Below are 19786 nucleotides of genomic sequence, written 5' to 3'. Positions count from 1 at the left end.
CACTAGCGTGTTTTACCAGGCTCATATATACTGAAAGACAAAAAGATTACTGCTTTTATCTCTTGTTATATAAGAAACCAATGTTGATTCTCTTTCAATCGACAAATAGCAATTAAGACCATCAATATATACCCCGTCGGCTGAGTTCTGACCATCATCATCACGAAACTGTCGTTGTGTATTGCTGACATATTTTAAAAATGATTCACACATTCATCAAGATTAATTTTATTTTTATCATTTATATTTAGGTTATATTTTTAAATATTCTCACAGAACTTACGCGAGTTAGATTTACTCAATGCACATAATGAGTATTATTTTTTTTAATTATTTTTAAAATGTGTGCTTCATACAGCAATACTTACGTCTAGCCTGCAAATAAATGCAATCCTTTTAGCATCAGTCTAGTTTTTGTAATCATACAATTTTGATGTCGAAAGTTTGCAATCAGTATTGAATAACATTTTATATAGGAGGTGAGACAATTTTTGAAGTAGATGAGATAATGTGTATCTGTTTAACAATGAAAATAGTTTCTTCAACTGATATAAAGTATATGCACAAATGCGTATGAGACGTTGTTCTACATACAAACAATATTACGTAAACAATAGTGAGGCATACATACAAGGTCTTTTCAACAAAAGTATCAACGGTAAAGTACATTAACAATTAACTACTTGTACAGGCGTACAAGGCCAACTTGTCAAGTTTAGATAATGGATGCATATCATATTTATCACACAGCACATGATTAGTATAATATTAAAGTAAACAAATGGCCTCGTTACTCGTTATCTCGTGTGCTCATTCGACTCACATTATTTTTATCGTGCTGCTTGCATTTATAATAGTTTATCTGTACATATGCGGTGTCATTTTAATTTGACTAATTACAATTTATAGGCCTTATGCTGTTCTCGTTTGGATGTTAAGGTAAATCATTATGTTGTATATACCAGTGTTTGTTTATTCACTGCAACAGATAAACCATTGATAGTTTAGCTATGGTTATGGAGTGGAAACCGTTTAGTCATTGTTTTATAGCAACACTTTTTTAAAAACTATTTAGTTTAGTTACATACGAAGGAGACTCCTGCATATAGATGCTCTGACTCAACAGATAAATAAATAAATAAATAAATGCAGTGATGTAGTGGATATTGTGTCCGCCTAGCGAAAGAGAGGTCACGGATTCGATCCCCAATGTGGGAGCGTTCTTTAGAATCCCCCCATATATACCAAGTACTGGTTCTACTCCCAGGAAACGGACTCGATAGCGTTTTAAATAAGCCTTAGGCTTTCTATGCTAGATAAAATAAATAGATTTAAACTAAATAAATATAGCACATTCAAATGTCAAGGGTTGTGTTTTGTATTATCGTAACTGATAGTCATATGAAGAAAGTAAATACTATTATTAAAATAAGTAAGATGTTATGCTAAGGACTCCTACTGAAAATTGATTAACAACAGACGTGCCTCGAATTTAAATGTTATATACACCACTGCTATGCGAACATTATCCGGGGGTAATGCTATTGACCCAGAGTCACGTGTACATGTAAGCAAAGTAAGAAACGAATACTATATTATATTCGTATGTATGCGATTCAATGTCGATTATCTGTCACGTGCTGAATATTAACATGACTGTACAAATAATTATGTTATTAAAATTATTCAGAATAACACAATCTTAAAATTGCTTGATATCTAGCAGTTTGCGGAAGAATTCATAATGTTTGAGAAATTGTTTTAGCACGGTTTTGACGTGAGCATTTAAGCCTTGAAATGTGAAGATGTAATTCTGATCGTGTGTTCTGTTTTGTTCTTACTAATATGGGGTTTTGGAGGTTGGTATGCATGAAACAAACAAAAACATTCCTGACCTTTGAAGTATATATACAACTTTGCAATGCAATGTTTTAAGCGACAAGACCACAATAATGTGAATACATTACACACATGTATAGCAACAATGAGCAAACATGTGCTGTCGTTTAAATAAGTCTTTCGAACTATTCCATTTTACTTCTCTTGCAAATAAAACAATATCGGTTTGGTTCAGGCATATGTAGGGGTGCGACATATCAGGAATGGGTCAAAAGGAGTCAAGAAGAGCATCATCATTAGAACGATCCGTTGCAGAGACACCTCGCACGGTATAAAGCGTTTAATGTTGCTTTGAAATTGAAGCTTTTTAATAGGTTTAGCAAGTTTAATTGTTTTATTTATTAATTGTTAAACATTACATTAACTCTTCATTTAAACGTGTATCTTCCGTCGATTAGGATAAACATTCAACTATTGTAGAACAGCCAAATATAAAAGTTATTTTACCAGTTGGTTGTAGTAAAACATACCCTCGAAAATATCAATTATGTTTTCATATTTCAGTCTTCATAGATTGTTTGATATTGAGCCATTTTTGTTATGTGGAAAAAAATATGTGCGATATGTTAAACTTGATAGTTTTCTATGTATTTGAGTGTGCGTTATTTTGCCGTAGTTAAATTTTTTTGACTCTGCCCAGAAATATGATATTCCAATGTCCCGTAGCCTTATTTAATTATCAAGACACTCTTACATGGCTATTGAATATGCGATTAGGAAAGTATATACATATACATTATATTCACAGTTATTATTGTCGTTATTTGTTTCAAGTCAGTTAAATATCATTGCATACTGAACACTCATTAAACACAAAAGTAATAGTTGCTAGTTTTGTTTTCTTTGAAGCAAGTACGAAATTATTAAGATATTACTTGAATGATTTTAAATCTATTAACTATAGCAATAGATATGGCTATAATTTATAAACTAAAATCTATCACGCGCGTTATCTAAAAACAGTGCAATAATTAAAAAGAGAAATAGAGATTAAACGAAAGTTCACGGTCTTAACTTATAATAACTCATTATTATAGCCAGTAACTATAACTAATTATTATAACTTTGTAGTATAACTGTAACTCATAGCGAGTATGAAGTATGCACATATGAGCCACGTCTTGCAATGATTGGCCTTATGCTATGCGACCAGTGTGCTCTATACTAGTCTACCCACTTGGCAATGACGTCTTTCGATTATTTCTTTTTTTAAGGATTCGCTTGAGGGATATTATTTAAACCTAAATATGTATTCCCCATATGTATTTATTACCCATGAGTAAATGTAAATGCTTAACAATTCGACCTATACGATAAACAGACATACTTAAATACAACGATAAACGGTACTAACGCAATATTTATTTCCAAATTATAATGAAGCTGTTGTTGGGAAGATATCTCAGCGGATATCGAAACAGGGCCACTTAAAAGCATGCGAAGACTCAGAAAATTAAACAGTTAGCCCAAACATCATACAGCTTGATAAAACGTATTTTGAGATCTCAGTCAAGTTGATAATGATTCGGGCGTGTTAAAAAAAGAACCGCGAAAAGGCTTGGCAGTTGTCCTGTATGTCTATCTAGTCTAGAAGTCCCAACGTTTTTATAAGTATAAGAGGAACAACATTATCAACGTTATTACAAAATAATGTGGTTCAATAAACATGTTTTAATCGTGAGAGTATAAGGCACAGTAAGTCATATGGTACCTTTTCCAACTAAACTATTCATAACATGTTCAACATAATGTTGATTAAAAGTAGCAGAATCTCCAATTGCACCTTTTTCCATTTAAGTGTTTCTCATGTGTTCGAAACTAATTAGGGTAAAAAACATAATATGTAACAATTTAGCTTTTCCGTTGAACGCTTCTTAGTGACACAAAGTACCATGTAAACACATTTATTTGAATATCGTTAATAAATTATTATGTATATTACAAACATTACAAACAAGACTGCTGTCATGTATTCCAAAATTATGTACATGTTTCAATGTTTAAGCTTTGGCTAAACGTTAATGCAGAAATTTAATGTTAAAAGTCAAACGTTCTTTATCATTTTCAGACAATCTTGCTACTTAATAACTATAGTACAAATATAAATTCTAAATAATATTTAGTGAATGCGCTACATGGTTTCAAAGAAGTGTATTACTATTGTGATGTATCATGTTGCATTATTTTACAATGCAACCAAACACGCTCGGCACACAAACAATGTATTGATCATTTTAGATTATACATTCCACTAATTTCTAAGAGAAATGTTGTAGATTATTAAACAGGCCGATTAAAACGACTTTATACTACATTGTATATTCGTGTTTAACAATATAAAGAAAAGTAAAATATTTCTTTTCAGCGTCCAACGCCAAAAGAAACGCAAAACACAACGTCAGACGTAACGGCGATCGCTGAACAAATGTTACCAAGCACATCAACTTTGAAAGTAAGATCCAGCCAATGGGTCAAATTTTGTGTTTCATGTCTAAAATATGGAATGTATTTATAAATTATTTTAACACGCACCAACATGTCAACATGAACAAATACCATTGTGCAAAACACATGAAAGTTTAAATAACATTTTCACGTCTTTTGATGTATTAATTAGTCTTGTCATATTGCTTGGCAAAGGAAGTTAAGTATTTTTGATCACATGAACACAGAGGCTACTGTTGTCAGTCGGAGTCGATCTTTCGTCGTCGTGCGTTTAGCGTCGAGCAGCGTCAATATTTAGCTCATTATCATTATACAGGACACAGTTTTGCTAAACTAAATAACATATTGTCACAAGACATTTATTAATGACAATATCTGTTAAAAATCCACAGTGTTGAGTTAAATGGGGTAAAACCGAGGTTGCCAGGTATAGGCTTAGAAAAAAACTTGTTACCACTCTTGCATTCACATTAAGTATCATTTTTTTAAACTTTGTAAGAATGTTAATGTTAGCAATACCTTCTCATAGTATGATTCTTGGTCAAGCGGACTCAAAAAGTAGGTAACACTATCTTATTTAACATCTAATATACACCCTACAAACAACATATATTGTTTGATATTGATGAAACATGGTCTAATTATTTTTTGACTGAATGACATGTATCGTACCATGTAAAAACGTCACCGGGTCATGCGCTATAAAAAATATTGCAGCCACTATTGGAAAAACATTTATACTCAAACCTTGTTGAAAGTAAGTCAGAATGATTTGGCAGATTTCCAGGTTGGTTTTAATGGGGTCATATACTTGGTAACTAATCAAATATTCGACAATTGTTGTACCATTATAGTTAAGACGAACGTTCATCGCTGTAATATTATTTTTAAAGCCTACATCTTCGAATCCGACGCAACACGTTTCGGCAAACGTAAGTGATATATCTATATTTTTTTCGAAGGTTACACCGGTACCTGTAATGGCGAAGGCAGTGGATAAGGTTAGCAGCATATATTTATCAAACAGTTTATTTATATAAATGCATATTGTGATTAAAGCTGTGTGTGATATGAAATTCTTTAGTTTGTTCAGGATACTTTTGTGTGTCGTTTTGGTCAACATTTTGCGTTAGGTAAACAAACATATGAAGACAGCACCATGAGACAATAACTAAAACACACGATGTCATATAAATATAACATAAACACACGTGTAAAGTAATATAGCACAAACTCAGAGTACAATCAGCTATTTGTCTGAATACATTTACGAATATTGTATTTGTGCGTTTTATATTTTTTTTACTTTGTTTAAGACCACGCCTTGTCTAGTGGTTGCAATAGATATAGGATCGTTTGCAAGCGGGTATGCCTGGCTTTGGAGATGGGCATATGAAGAAACGCCTCTGGCAGTACAAACAAATCCCCACTGGCAACATGGATCACGTGTTTCACAGAAAACACTGACAGCTCTTCTGTTAAAGGTAAAATAATACCAAACATATGACCACAATGGGTTACGAGCACAAAGAGGTTGATAAAAAAAGCACAAAATACACCCCGGTCATGTGTTCGAGCGCAGCTGTTTTTTTATGGAAAATTATATCAAATGACATTTTTCCGTTTCGTTACGTTTTGAGTGTATGACGATTTTCTGTAAATATTTGTTTGATGAGGTCAGAATAAACCTGTCGAAGTGGTGTAGTGGATATGGTGTCCGCCTTACGATCAAGATGTGACCGGTTCGATCCTCACGGTGGGAGCGTGTTTGAGATTTCCCTATAGATACCAACTACTGGTAACAGTTCCAGGAAACGGACTCGAGAGCGTTTCAAATAAGCCTCAGGCCTCATATGAAATCGAGCTAAAATAAATAGGTTTAAATTAAACTTAATAAACATGTATACTATATATACTTACTTTGCCGCTTCCGAACGTCTCGTCACATAATGCAATAGTCAAAAGTAGATACTAGTTCGTTGATAGAACTCAACATTTATCTGGATAATGTAACATACAATCATTTCTAAAATTCAGAGTACGAAATATACATTAAATAAATGGCGGAAATAAAGCAAAATATACGCTATTTGCGTATATAAAACATTAGCATATTTCTTAAAGATATATAACCCATAGTGATAACTGATCTCCCTACAACGAACAAACATAGTAGCATACTTGTAATGAAATGGGTTCTAACAAAATTACCTTTAAGTATTATTGATATTAGTGTGCCCCTTCTTAAATCAGGATATTTCATTGCATCTATGGTGTGACAATTTATTACAGTATACAGTATATATTCGCACGTATGATTCTAACAATTCTCTTAAACTTGCTTTTATGTAGCCAGATAAGACGATTGCCGCCTTTGGCTACGTAGCCATAGAAAAGTTGTGTACACTTGAGCAAAACCATAAAGACCACGAGGACTGGTATTTTTTCCAAGGCTTCAAGATGACTTTGCACAGAAAAAAGGTAACAAATTTAATGTACAGACCACACCGTTTTATAATATTCAATATCACCGTTTCCCACATAGAATTACTACTTTTTAAGTATTCAAAATAAACTATCGGATATATATTTCCTATTTACACATATATTAATTGTTTCTTAATTTTATGCTTTATTACACGATATAATATAAAGAAGTGAAACTCCAGCTGCTGGAGCAGTATTGAATTTTCATTAAAGACTTATTAAGACTTAATAAATTTCATGTATGTGTGCTTGGAGTTAAAAGATGAAATTTCTCGGAGCAATTGTATACTTACATTAGCTCGTTATAATATATAATGTCAACAAAAGCTGTGTTATAGGAATGTGTAGATTTCAACCAAACAATCGAAGATTACAAAGGACGACATCTTCCTGCGTCATTTGTATTTGGATGTGTGATTACATATTTCAAAGAACATGCGCTGAGTCATTTTAAAGTAAATAACGCTGATTACCGTGATTACCGTGAATCGGAAACGAAATGGGTTGTCACAATTCCGGCTATTTGGACTGACTCAGCAAAGAGCATCATGAGAGAAGCAGCAAGACAGGTAATCATAGTTAGCAGGATAATAGGGTCTGTCTGGGATTTATTGAAAAATTTTCTCTAAACGCAATATGTTTACTACGTATTTTGCAGGCTGGCATACAAGTTTGTGTCGGTTATAGAGTTAGTTATACATGTTTTAAGTTGGATTTTCTCCAAATGAATCGATCAATTAAAAGGGAACCGCCAATGCCTTAATGCACGACAAACACGTGTATTAAGGGTAACATAGTGTCGCGTTATAAAAATATCATTCATTTAATAAAGCAAACAATACTTGGAAAATGTCAATTTTCTTACATCTCTTAACTTTAACCAACCGCCATGGTGCAGCCAATAAGCAAACAAAAGCTTTGATATGGCTGTTATATACAAAAATAAAACAGAAAATTATACTTGAGAAGGGCTCATGGTCTTATAACAAAAGAAGGGTATGTTATACATAACGGATACTCTGTGATCATCGCTTGCAATACTATCATTGCATTAACAATCTGAGTTAAGAATATACATTTTTATATTGTTTGCTCCTGTTACACACATTATACTGGGCCAATAATACCTTAGCTCTGACCATTTTATTAAAGGCTAACATAAGAGACAGTAATCTTACAATAGCTCTAGAACCGGAATGCGCAGCAATCTACTGTCAAAAACTTCCACACGGCCAGTTCCTTGTCACTGCAAAGAATTTAGACAAAAAATACGCCTTCGAACCTGGATCGACCGTAATGGTAGTTGACATGGGAGGTAATAATATTTTATGTTTAAACAATGTAAATGGAGTGCATATTAATTATATTTTAGTTATGTATACAATATTTTATTTGTGTATGCTTACCGTGAAATAGGTTCGTTGACGATTTCTTCTTATTATTTTCCAGTGCCTACATTTATAAAAATAAACTTACCCATACATTCAAACATAGTTGTGTATTAATAGTTCTATACCATGTTGTTTTATAAACTGAACATTGAAACGCTTACCTAAACCTTGCTCGTTTGTTAAATGGTGTACTATACTTGCTTGTTTTACAAGTTACCAGATTAAGTTTCATAACATGTTTTACATTTTATCCAAACGATGTCGTGTATGATTTCAGGTGGAACAGTTGACATAACAACAGTGGAAGTAAATGCTGACTCCAGCCTTAAACATGTCCACAAGTCTGGAGGTGGAGCGTGGGGAGGTATGAGGGTGAATGACGAGGTCTTCAATATGCTTTTGGGAGTATTTGGCCATGAGATATTCGATGTTTTTCAAGTCAAGAACAAAATGGATTTCATCGACATGCAAATGGACGTTGAAACTCAAAAACGTCAGGTGAGCATATATGCCTAGAATGGCATACACCTTGAATATTTTTGTCGAGCTTCTTAACAGTCTGTACGCCGATGATCAAGTTGTTTCACACCGCGAACAACCAACACATGAGTTTATATCGTAAAATAAAATAACAATTGTTATCACATTATATATGCTTTCCGCTTTTCGAAAAACAAAACGCGGTCTGTGTTTGTAGAACCCATGGTCATATTGGTGACTAAACATAGAGAGTAGCCTTATTTTTAAATGTAAAAGGGCCTATGCGTAGTAATTTATTTTTTGAAGATCGTGCTTTAAGCCTTTGCGTCTAAACACATGTCCATCCTCAATAAGTGACTGACTATATGATATATTGTTACAAATAAATGCATCATTAACTTCTCATGAAGCGACTTTGATCTTCAAATGATCAAAGCATTTTTTGCTGTCACACGTATTTGTTTATATAAGCAGATCACATAAGGCCAGCTTTTCTGCGCAACCATGCGTTTATCATGGGACCTCACTGTATCGCGGCTAAAATCAATGACAACTTATCAAAAACGCTGATTTATAACCTCAAATTTAGATTCAAACCCTAAAAAAACATAATTTTACAAAATCAATCACATTTATTTCACTTTGGAGTGAGAATTATTGACATAAAAGCAAACAGGTAATACCTGTCAAAATGTCCGTACAATCTAGGTCACTACATTATTTCGCGCTAATTTTACAAAAGGAAACACAATTCAAATTCAAGTATGAAAGGCAACAATTGCCGAACAACTTTTAAACGGGTACATAAAATAGTTTGTTATCACTTTAAATATTTCACACAAATTTGTATACAAGAAATAAGAATATTAATCAGTGTTAACATTTACACAGAGAATTAATCTGTGGTTTCAATCGTAAGACAGTGAAAATGTTTATTCACAATATGGACACAGAAATTCAGTGTCCATCGTATACATGTACCTCTAACATTTCAGCATAATTACAAATGAGTCCAATGTGGACATACTTCACACTTTCCGCATGTCACCAATGTATTGTATGGAAACTTGTCAATATCTGCTGGCACGCAACATGTTTCAGAGTCAGTCTCAATGTCACCATTGCTGTTCGCATCCTCATGACTAAAAATGGGCACATGTTGTTTACTGAGTCCAGATGTACTCGGCTTATAACACTATGATGTGTCCTTTTTTATCTAAAGGATCACGAGTGATTTTGGTAAAAAAATCAACAGCTGGAGACTCAGAATCTTGTTTTGAATCAACAGCATTCTGCATCAAGTTAGGTTTTCCTTCACATTTTGTTGTTGGTTCGGTGGTAATATCTGATCCATCAACGATTGTAGTCATTTATTGCTGATTTGTTGTATTGTGATATTCCAGTCTTCGTGAATGCTGATGTTAAATAATCTGCAGAAAGGGCTCTCAGATAGGGCTTTGATGTTAGATCGGTAATATTGTATTTTGTAATGTCAAGCCAGGATTTATCTTCATGAAGCGCTGACACTCCTGATAATACTAGATGTTTTTGAAAGACCCTAAAATGCCTTCATCCAGGGGCTGGGTTAAATAACTCGAGTTAGGTTGCAAAACAAAAAGGATGACATTATTCGCGTTTGCCCAGTGTGAGCGGTGACCATCGTACAGTATGAGTGTGGGATATTCGCTGTCTGTAGAAATATAGAAAATTAACTGGTTCGTCAGACAGTTCAGGAACACTAATGTATCGGACCCTCCAGACTTAAACATCTCCCCTGCTGACCCTGGACATATTCCTTTAAATTTGTCGTTTCAACGTTGTCCTGGGAAGACATAATAATGTGGAACACTTTGATCAGCAGCACAACCAGCTTATATGATGATTACTCTTGATGACCGTGTGCAGGTGATATTCTTTGGAACAGTGTCCTTTTTGCATTTGCTTTTTGGTGGGATATGTTCACTGGTGACTCCAGATTCGTCGATATTTAATATATTTTGAGGGTTATATATTATTTTGTTCTCTGATAGAACATGGAAAAGTTCATCATAATATTTATTGAGTGTTTCTCTTGACGTCTTTGCTCGTGAAAGATCTAGCTTTTGAGGTTTTGATGACTTCAGCTCAGGCAATCGTTTGAACAATCCATAAAACCAGTTATCACTATAGCTTTTTTGTCAGGTTTCATTGCTTTTCCCAAAGACTCCGCGCAAAATCTATCCCCATTTATTTCACAAATGTATCTGTGTACCAAAATCCAATTTTTGTCATATAGGTAATATGGTCGTACAACGTTTTTCTTCATCCATTGTGAAAATGGTCTGGTGTCCAATTTTTGCATCAGCATCAACGCGACATGTTATTCTGTCCCGAAGGGTTGTTTCCGGAACAGAATACATCCTTGCGGCTATGTACGTAGAAACACCACACAAAGTGGCCGCAAACGCCCTCTGAAGGTTTTCTCTGTCATGCAGCAGACGATGTTTTTTTAGTTGATGGTCCTGAAATATAGAACAAAATTATTAGTTCAAATTCTCTTACATTGCCATGCAATCAAAAACAAAACCTGAACTTTGCATTTTAAAATGATTGCTAAAATTGTCATTCAATATTAAAATATTTTATTACTTTGGGCTTCCGTAGACTTTATTTTCAACAGCGGAAATGGCGTGCTTGTCAAATTTAACAGACGACCGCAAACTGTCAAAATTATTTTAAGAAGTAAACACTTTTTTAGCCAAACTCTGCAAGTTGCTAACGTAAACAACCGGTAAGTAGCAGTGGTATCGAAATATTTAGAGTTATTAAATAGCGCGATACAATGAATGCCGCGATAAATGGGGTCCGATTATATTTTAGAACTAAACACAAGAAATGAAGGTTTTTTAGTCAACCATAATATTGAACAATAAAAATATGAATACAATTAAGTTGGCGATATAATTACTTTGACATAGCTTTTTATACCAATGTATACTTTTTGAAGAAAATGTGTTGTTTTCAATTTTAAAGGCTCGTAAACGGTGACAAACCCAATTATTATGCAAATTAACTGGTCTAATTTTTACCGGATTTCAGTTACTCTTGCATTAAAAATAATAATAACACAGCTTACCTGCAACGTTGTCAAGAATTATGGAAGATATACCCATTTCATAATTTGAAGAAATGTTTACAACTTTGCAATTTCCGTACAGTATCGCTATCTCCGATGTTCCTCAGCTTCTTTCGTAAAGTACGCATAAATTGACGTAGTACAATTAACACAATATCCGCGTAAACAAAAAAAGAGAGCATGAGTTCGGTAAGATATTTTTTGTTGTACAGTATTTTGTTTTACATGGAATTGCATCATGCATACTTGTTTTAATATATGTTTCATTTTCTTGATTTCACTTTTGCCTTGATTATAATTTTGCGACTTTGCACACACAACGTGATACACAAGGTCTTGTGCCGACCAATCATATTTTGTTATCGGAAAACCGGATCGAAATCGCTCGGCATGATTGAGTAAACAGCGATGTAAATAAACTGATTGTTTGTAAACACAATTGACTTGGAGGATACTGTATTCTTAGCTCCAACCAAGTTGTATTGCTTATTTGTTATGGTAATGTCCAGTAGCATATATATATTATTTTTAGATAACCTTTCTAAATAAAATATGCAAAAATATTTAAAACTAGGGATCATCACCTTTAAAGGGCCTTTAATAGGGCAATTTATGTCTGTGAATTCACTATGGCTAGATAAAGGATCTTATAATGTCATTTCAATCGGTATATGTTAATTGTTAAGATAAGGTGAGTTGGTTATTTTTTTCTGTTTTTTTTTCATTGGCACAAGCGCTAACTTTTTGTATTATACCAATATCTATTTCTATATCGATTAATGCGGTGGCAGAAGTTCTTACTGAAATCCTAAATTGTGTCGCAAATGGTTCTATACAAAAGCATTCCATACTATTTAGATACAAATATTCCCTACAAAGGACATTCCAGTGATGAAAACGGCTCGTGCTTGTTTTTTAGAACTTCCGCCGTTTAAGCATGCATTTTACAATTTTCGGTAATTTAAATTTGGCGATATGTTAATTCATGTTTTAATTATTTTTAAGCAGTCACATAACAACCAAGCCATGTAATATGGACCTTTTACACCCATTATTACTGCTTCTTCCTGTATTTGTACGATGATGATCTGAAATATTAACTATATAATGCTATATTCTTAAATCTTTTTATAAATAGAAGGGATATAGTTGACACTTGTTCGTACTTTCATTTCATCGTTCCTCAAAAAGTTGTGACTCTGTTGCTCTGGTCTCCTTCCTAACATTATGTAATTAAATGGGATTTAAATTGAATGCGTTTTAATTCCCTTTTATTATTGTTTAATTTGAGTTGCAATGCCATGAGGTTAAATTGTATTTTCATTTATATGTACAGTAAAAACGTTTATTGTTAGAAACTTATATTAATAAAAATATAATGTATGCATAAGCAAGATAAAACAAATCGCAAACAGTATGTATGTTTAGTTATTGAGGTTGTAAATATTATGAATAATGCTTTGAATTCAAAGGTTGGGCCTCATAACGAACAAGAATATTTTCGAGTGCAGATTTCACAAGAGCTCGTATTGCTGTTCAAACAAATCAAGGGTGAAAAGTTCAAAGAGGTTCTTGAAGCAAGTGGATTATCTTTTATGAATTCACGGCTGTATATTCCAATACAAAAAGTATTTGCCTTTTTTAACATTGTTATTAAAGACATATGTGAGTTTATCACAGACATCCTGGAACAAATGCAATTGATACATCAAGTTACGGCTGTTGTTGTAGTTGGAGGATTTGCAAATTCAAATTACGTAACAGATGCAATAAGGGACAATCTTGCGAGTCGTTCCATCCCTGTAATCCGACCTGATGACGCAGAACTTTCTATTCTAAAGGGCGCCGTACTGTTTGGTCACAACGAGGCGATTGTTACATCACGTATAATGCCGCGAACCTATGGGGTAGCTTGTACAATGGAATATGATAAGAAAAGACATAATAAAGATTTAACATTTAGAGACGGAGGAAAAGTGTGGGCAAACACAGTATTTAGAAAGCACGTAACGATCGGTCAGTCAGTAACATGTGGAGAATGGATAGTTGATAAGGATTACTATCCAGCAGACGCAAATCAAACAGTTGCAACCATTTATATGTTTTCGTCAGACAAAACTGATCCCAGCCATACCACAGATGAGGGATGCATATTTATTGGTCAGTTCGATGTGGATTTTCCACCACGTGATGACGAAAGAAACGTCAATCGAGCGGTTAGTGTGTCCATGCGATTTGGAGGAACAGAGATTGAAGTTAAAGCCACAAACACAACAACAGGAAAAACATACTTCAAATACTTAAAAATGTGAAAGCGTTTGTGACAGTATCACGGTTCAAACAATACAAATACCAGTATGTTCTTCTTTATACGTGTTTCTTGACAATTGTTTAATGTAACTTATGAGTTGTAGTCGGATGTATACCCTTAATTAGGACAATTAAATCGGATAATGTTTACATTTGCAACATGTCATTTCAGTAATGAATGGTCGAGAGTTTTTATGAGAGTATGTTCTCAACGTCCTTTAAATGCGCTGGTGACCTAATCAAGATATTGACTTGGATAAACCCTCACCCATATTTACGGAACAGTTTACCTTTTTTGCAAATGAATATACTTACCAAATTCACGCACATTTTTAAAACGAATGTAGTATCAACTTAAATGATTGTATTATTGTGTAACTTTTTCGGAATATGAACTAAGAGTCTAAGAGAGACAACAATCATTCGTTTACAAATCGCCATATCGGTTGTCACTCGGATATAATCTTAGATGAACTGCACCAAAAGTCCGACGTTCAACCGGGTTGAAATGCAAATGTTTTGCTACAACAATTATATCTCGGTGACCTTTTTTTCCTATTAATCAGGCAAATTTCTACGTGCCTCACATAGAGCTTGTGAATGCTTATAAGAATCCTGATAATGTGTAAGGAGGGTCATTATTCCCATATGTCAATCATGATTAAGCATATTTTAAATTACAGTAAATTTTATAATGTTTATTTTCGGAGTAAGTTAAGTGTTCCGAAAAGGACCGGGATGTAGATAAAGCCCCCTAACGTGTGTGGCTTTTTTGTCTTCTTGTTCTCCTCGTTTTCTTAATGTTTACAATAAATTAAGAAAAACAATTATAAAGTGATATATGGTAGTAATGTAAAATCAATTGTATTATGTTTCTCCATCATTCAATAATTCAAAGTGTTCCGTGCGTGGGAACCAAATTGTTGGTTGATGATATTATTAATAGGACAAGAATTTAGTACAAATAACTTACATTTCTTCTTCTTTTTTGAATTTTTTAAATTTTACGAAAACATTTCTGTAAAGCCCTTGAACATACGGTAAATGGGTTTAAATATTATGTTATTTGTACTTATATTTGTGATTGATTTTATTTTTCTAATCATATATAAATCCTATCATGAAACAATATGGATGATGTATTTTGTTGCCATTTTTAATAATCCGTTTGTAGGAATCATACAAGAAAAAAAACCTAATACACTTATTGTCTTAACAATCATTACAATTATTTTATATTTTTAAAATGCAATGCCTTAAAATTAAAGGCCTAGTGTAGGGTAAAATGATTTAATATTTAAGAGGTAAATTGTTTGGAAAATCAGTAATGAACACAGCTATTTTCCCATTGTTGAGAATTATTAACATACAGCAAAACAATTCTTTAAATGTTAATTATGAAAAGTTAAGCAACAAGTACACAAAAGCAACAAGGATGCAGTCAAATTACAGACACATAAAAAGTCACCTAAAGAACGAAAACTACCGAAAAGCAGGAAAAGGCGGTACATCAAAGCTCTTTTATGTGTATCTGACCAATATGCAAACGCGGGTGACTTTACACTTTATTTTATGTGGTACAAAGCGCGGTTGTAAATACATTACTTTAAAGTAGTTGATACTTGTTTTAGTTTCATTTCTGTGTGTCTCAAACCTCTATAAATAGATTGCTCTGGTCTGGATTCAACTGTTGAGTCGTTAAATGCAAATATAATTGAAATATTTTCTCTTTTATTGCTGCTTGCGTTGAATTGTGATAATGTGGGGTTAATTTCTATACAAATACATTATGTTTTATTAATACCTGTGAGCAAATTGTGTGGTTTTGAGCTCCTTTAAACCTGACTGCATTTCCCTTACAATTTTCAATTAATATTAAATTTAAGCAACATATATACCATAATTTTAAAAAACTTCGGTATCAAAATCCTGCAACCAGATTAATAAAAAGAGAAACTAGATCTATCTCTAAGCTAAGAAAGATTTATACAAATTGATAAGAATATGTTAATTTTATGTTCATTATCTTATTCATCATACTCATCTCAACCAAGGGGTTTAAGAATATTACTAATACATTTTGCTTGTGATAGTACGTGGTCAAACTAAACTTACACTACATTATGAATTTGTGTATAGCGTTTTAACCTCAGACTATGAAAAGCACCTTTGTTAATAATGTAAATAATGTCCCAATTTATATAAGGTAATAGTAGTTGAAAACATACAATTATTTTATTTTGATTATGCTGTTGAAACATTAATGTTTATGTTTGAAACAAAGGATTAATAAAATCTTCTTAATTAATTAATAAAATGCTGCGGAAATCGGAAAACAAAATCAATTTGGTTATGCTGTTATTTCAGTCTATAATTTATTTTATCAATGCTAATAGTTTAAAACGCCGCAAACGTGTAATAAACACGTATTTGTGTAAACTTCGAATAGTACATGAAGTACACACGTGCCTATAGCAATTTGCTTATTTATAATTAATGTTGTTGTTTTTTTCTTTGTGATTGTTGATTGTTTACCCTTGATTTACTTAATGTATATTAATATAGTATATATTGTTTAATAATAATTTTGTTCAGTGAATGCATTTTTGATTACCTGTATACGTGTGTTATTTCCCCTATAAGTGTGTAACTATTCTAAATATAAATAAAACACATATATAAATTTTGTTTGAATATTAGCAGATTTACTTTTTATAATCTTGATAATTTGTCCCACATTCAAAATCGGTGTCTTTTTTAAATCCATACTCTACGCAGATGTTTATGCATGTTTTATTTGAAACAATATGTTTGTCCTTTCCCAAATTTTCTAAATTCATTTTTCATCTTTCTACAAAGATAATCACATTGTGTTTCTATTGTTGATTAGTAGAATATTATTACAGAAAAGTGTACGCAAAACAATATGCATTTTTGTTTTAATTTTTATGTTTTGTTTTAATTTGGATGTGGTATATTATTCCACAATGGTATACAAAACAATACATATGATGGTTTATTATGGTTTAATATACTATACAAACGCATCCAAATAAAAAGTAATGCGAACAGAGCATTGGTTTACGAGATGTATATTATAACAAAACAAATATAAACGCATGTACATTTAATGAGTAAAATTAATGATAAATAGTACAGTTTGTGATTGTATTAACTGTGATAAAACATAAAACGCTAATATCATCAGCTAATACCATGCTTTTATTTGCTATAGCTAACGTTTGTGCAAATGATGCTTTAATATGTGAGATATTGTCTCTGAATGGAAACACTGAAAACACATGCTACTTTTCGAGCACACCTTTTGCAAAAAATGACTGAATTTTAGTATCTGATTAGCATATGCACAGACATATAGCCTTAAGGACGTACGCGGTAGTTTAGTTTTACGCAAATTTGTTTTGACTGTAACACCGGTTTCGCAATAAGTGTATGCTTTTTCGGATTTTCGAATACAAACGGGATGCATATTCAATAAAGGAATGATACCAAGAAATAAAGTATTATGAAGTTTAGAAAATTGATAACCAATTTGTAGCCCCTTAATAACACAGTAATAATCGACCATCATTCCTGCGACTACAAAAACCTTTTTTATCGCATGTTTGTAACAACAAGCAAGAATCTCATTACGGAAAACAGTCAATACTTCCTTATAACTGAAAATGTTTGTGTCGCAAGTACGACTTGTTTAAACGGATAGCTTTCCTTCAAGTTAAGCAATTTTTGTCATTGAATCATCACATATTTAAAACATGCCATCAAAGTAAATGTGTTATATATAAAATATAATCAAAATCGTTATTTGCGTGTCATGTTATGCTTCAAAATAAATCGGAAAACTTTAATTTCCCAAGCATCGGCTTAAGATATCAACTTTTATGTAATGTTGTTTGAGGTAATTTACTACATAGAATATCTGATGAATTAAAATTATCCATCCTCGACGCTCTGATACTTCTGAACCATGTGCGGGTGTTGGTGCATGCCGCACGTGTATATAATACTTGCAAATTATTTAATTTTTGCGCTTAATTTATTTCTCTCTGACCAATATGATTCGAACAAAACTAAGATTGTGTTTATTTTTGATAAGCAATTGATTAGATAACAACATTGATGTACACTAAGGCATTTAAAGGCTGGTCAATCGTTAAGCAAAGTATTTGAACGAACGCCGGTACCGCACGTGAAAGCCAGTTATAATACACACATAACGTCATATTACACGAATGCAATGCAATCTAAATCTTTCTACCTAAATAGTGAAACCCTTTTTTTATTTTTGTGACACGCTGAAATACTTAAGACAAGACATGGGATCACGCGTAGCATTGAGGAACTTGACGGGGCCCATATTCTGGCATGGGAAAACAATACCCTTTAAAATACAAGTACATGTATATAATGGATTCTCAATAAGATTTATTCTTCTTTACATTTGACAGAACAATGACCCGCATTATATTGAGCAAACAGGATTACGTATTTATTTATTTAGTGCATTTTCAGTCCTGATATGTTGGGACTTAGCATTTATTGTTTGACTGCGAGTTGTATTTTGAATTGTAATAGTGAACAAAAGAACCCGGTGACTTAGTAAATATCCCCGTCTAAAGGCGGAAGGATATAGAATTTGCCTTGTTCGTCTGTACGTCAGTTTGTCCGCCTGTCTATCACAAACAAAATGTTGCGGGGGATATGAATACAAGTAATTTGCTTGTTAATCTGTTTTCTTATTTCTGTTTGATAACCCACGAGCCGTTTGGGTAAATTGGAATGAAATCTGTATGCGGTAAGGTATTCAGAATTGAAAGTAAAAAAAGATTTATTTTTTTTATTTTCCGATTAACCTTGTTGATATCCGTTTGATGTTTTATGGTATTAAATAAAATTGTAATCATAATCATAATGGACACTGAGAATTACATTATTTTCAACATTTTTTCACTTGTGTGCTTAGTTTTGTTCTTTAAGGAATATTTGCGTGATGAACTCACACGTTGAAATAGATTTAGTCGTTTAATTCAAAGCTCAATAAAACAAAAAAAATCACCCGTCACCCTCGATTTTTATTTTATTTTAATATCAGCAAAAGACAGATCAAACATTTATATGCTATATGTAATAAAAAATAATAAAAACAACCGCGTACGTTCTTAAAATGTATTCTGTACTTTAAAATATCTGAGTCATTGTAGATTTAAAACCAAAATACAGTTTCCATCATTTTTACATTACAGTGGCGTATCGAGAACTCATAGATTTTTATAATTTAAAAAACTCGTTATGGATAACGAGTTCATAGGTAGTGATTCATTGCTTTACATATACGCCATAATTGCCTTCTGTAGTATGTTTATTCACATGCAAACTTGTTTGTTGTATGTAAACGTTTTCCTAAAAATAAAACACTTGTGTTGGATTAGATTTTTTATCGTACACGAACTGTGAAGATAAAATTGTTTTTCATATATATTTTCCAAGCAATTCCAATAATATGGTACTGCGTTTATATACATTAATGCATACACATGATATGCCGTGAATTGGTGAAGTCATATTAAGAATCACAATTAATACCGTTGATATGCCCCTTTTAAGTGTATTGTATACGTATTGTTTTATTTGAATGCTT

At 32.7% G+C, this 19786-nt stretch overlaps 1 protein-coding gene across 4 annotated transcripts; it reads left to right on the top strand.

Annotated features, from left to right (window-relative positions):
• The first annotated feature begins 801 nt into the window (after positions 1 to 801).
• Positions 802 to 19573, top strand: LOC127871007 (heat shock 70 kDa protein 12A-like). Of its 4 annotated transcripts, none has more exons than XM_052413619.1 (10): positions 802 to 939; positions 2075 to 2168; positions 4265 to 4351; positions 5307 to 5345; positions 5661 to 5828; positions 6697 to 6825; positions 7170 to 7400; positions 7984 to 8146; positions 8500 to 8720; positions 13290 to 19573. In XM_052413619.1, the coding sequence occupies exons 2-10, from the start codon at positions 2103 to 2105 to the stop codon at positions 14127 to 14129; spliced, it is 1944 nt and encodes a 647-aa protein (XP_052269579.1). In that variant the 5' UTR covers positions 802 to 939; positions 2075 to 2102; the 3' UTR covers positions 14130 to 19573. The 4 variants fall into 4 exon arrangements, with proteins under 4 accessions (XP_052269579.1, XP_052269582.1, XP_052269581.1 ...); XM_052413622.1 differs by having other exon boundaries at positions 8500 to 8586; positions 13290 to 13451; XM_052413620.1 differs by lacking the exon at positions 802 to 939 and adding an exon at positions 1425 to 1576.
• Positions 19574 to 19786: the final 213 nt, after the last annotated feature.

The sequence above is a fragment of the Dreissena polymorpha genome, chromosome 3 (assembly GCF_020536995.1).
Source record: "Dreissena polymorpha isolate Duluth1 chromosome 3, UMN_Dpol_1.0, whole genome shotgun sequence".
Taxonomy (NCBI): Eukaryota; Metazoa; Mollusca; class Bivalvia; order Myida; family Dreissenidae; genus Dreissena; species Dreissena polymorpha.
This window is presented reverse-complemented; position numbering and strand designations above follow the sequence as displayed.

Coding starts and splice junctions, on each gene's coding strand:
- LOC127871007 (XM_052413619.1), top strand. CDS start 2,103: ATGGGTCAAAAGGAGTCAAGAAGAGCATCATCATTAGAACGATCCGTT. Junction 6,826..7,169: donor TGACTTTGCACAGAAAAAAG/GTAACAAATTTA, acceptor GCTGTGTTATAG/GAATGTGTAGATTTCAACCA. Junction 8,721..13,289: donor TTGAAACTCAAAAACGTCAG/GTGAGCATATAT, acceptor TTGAATTCAAAG/GTTGGGCCTCATAACGAACA.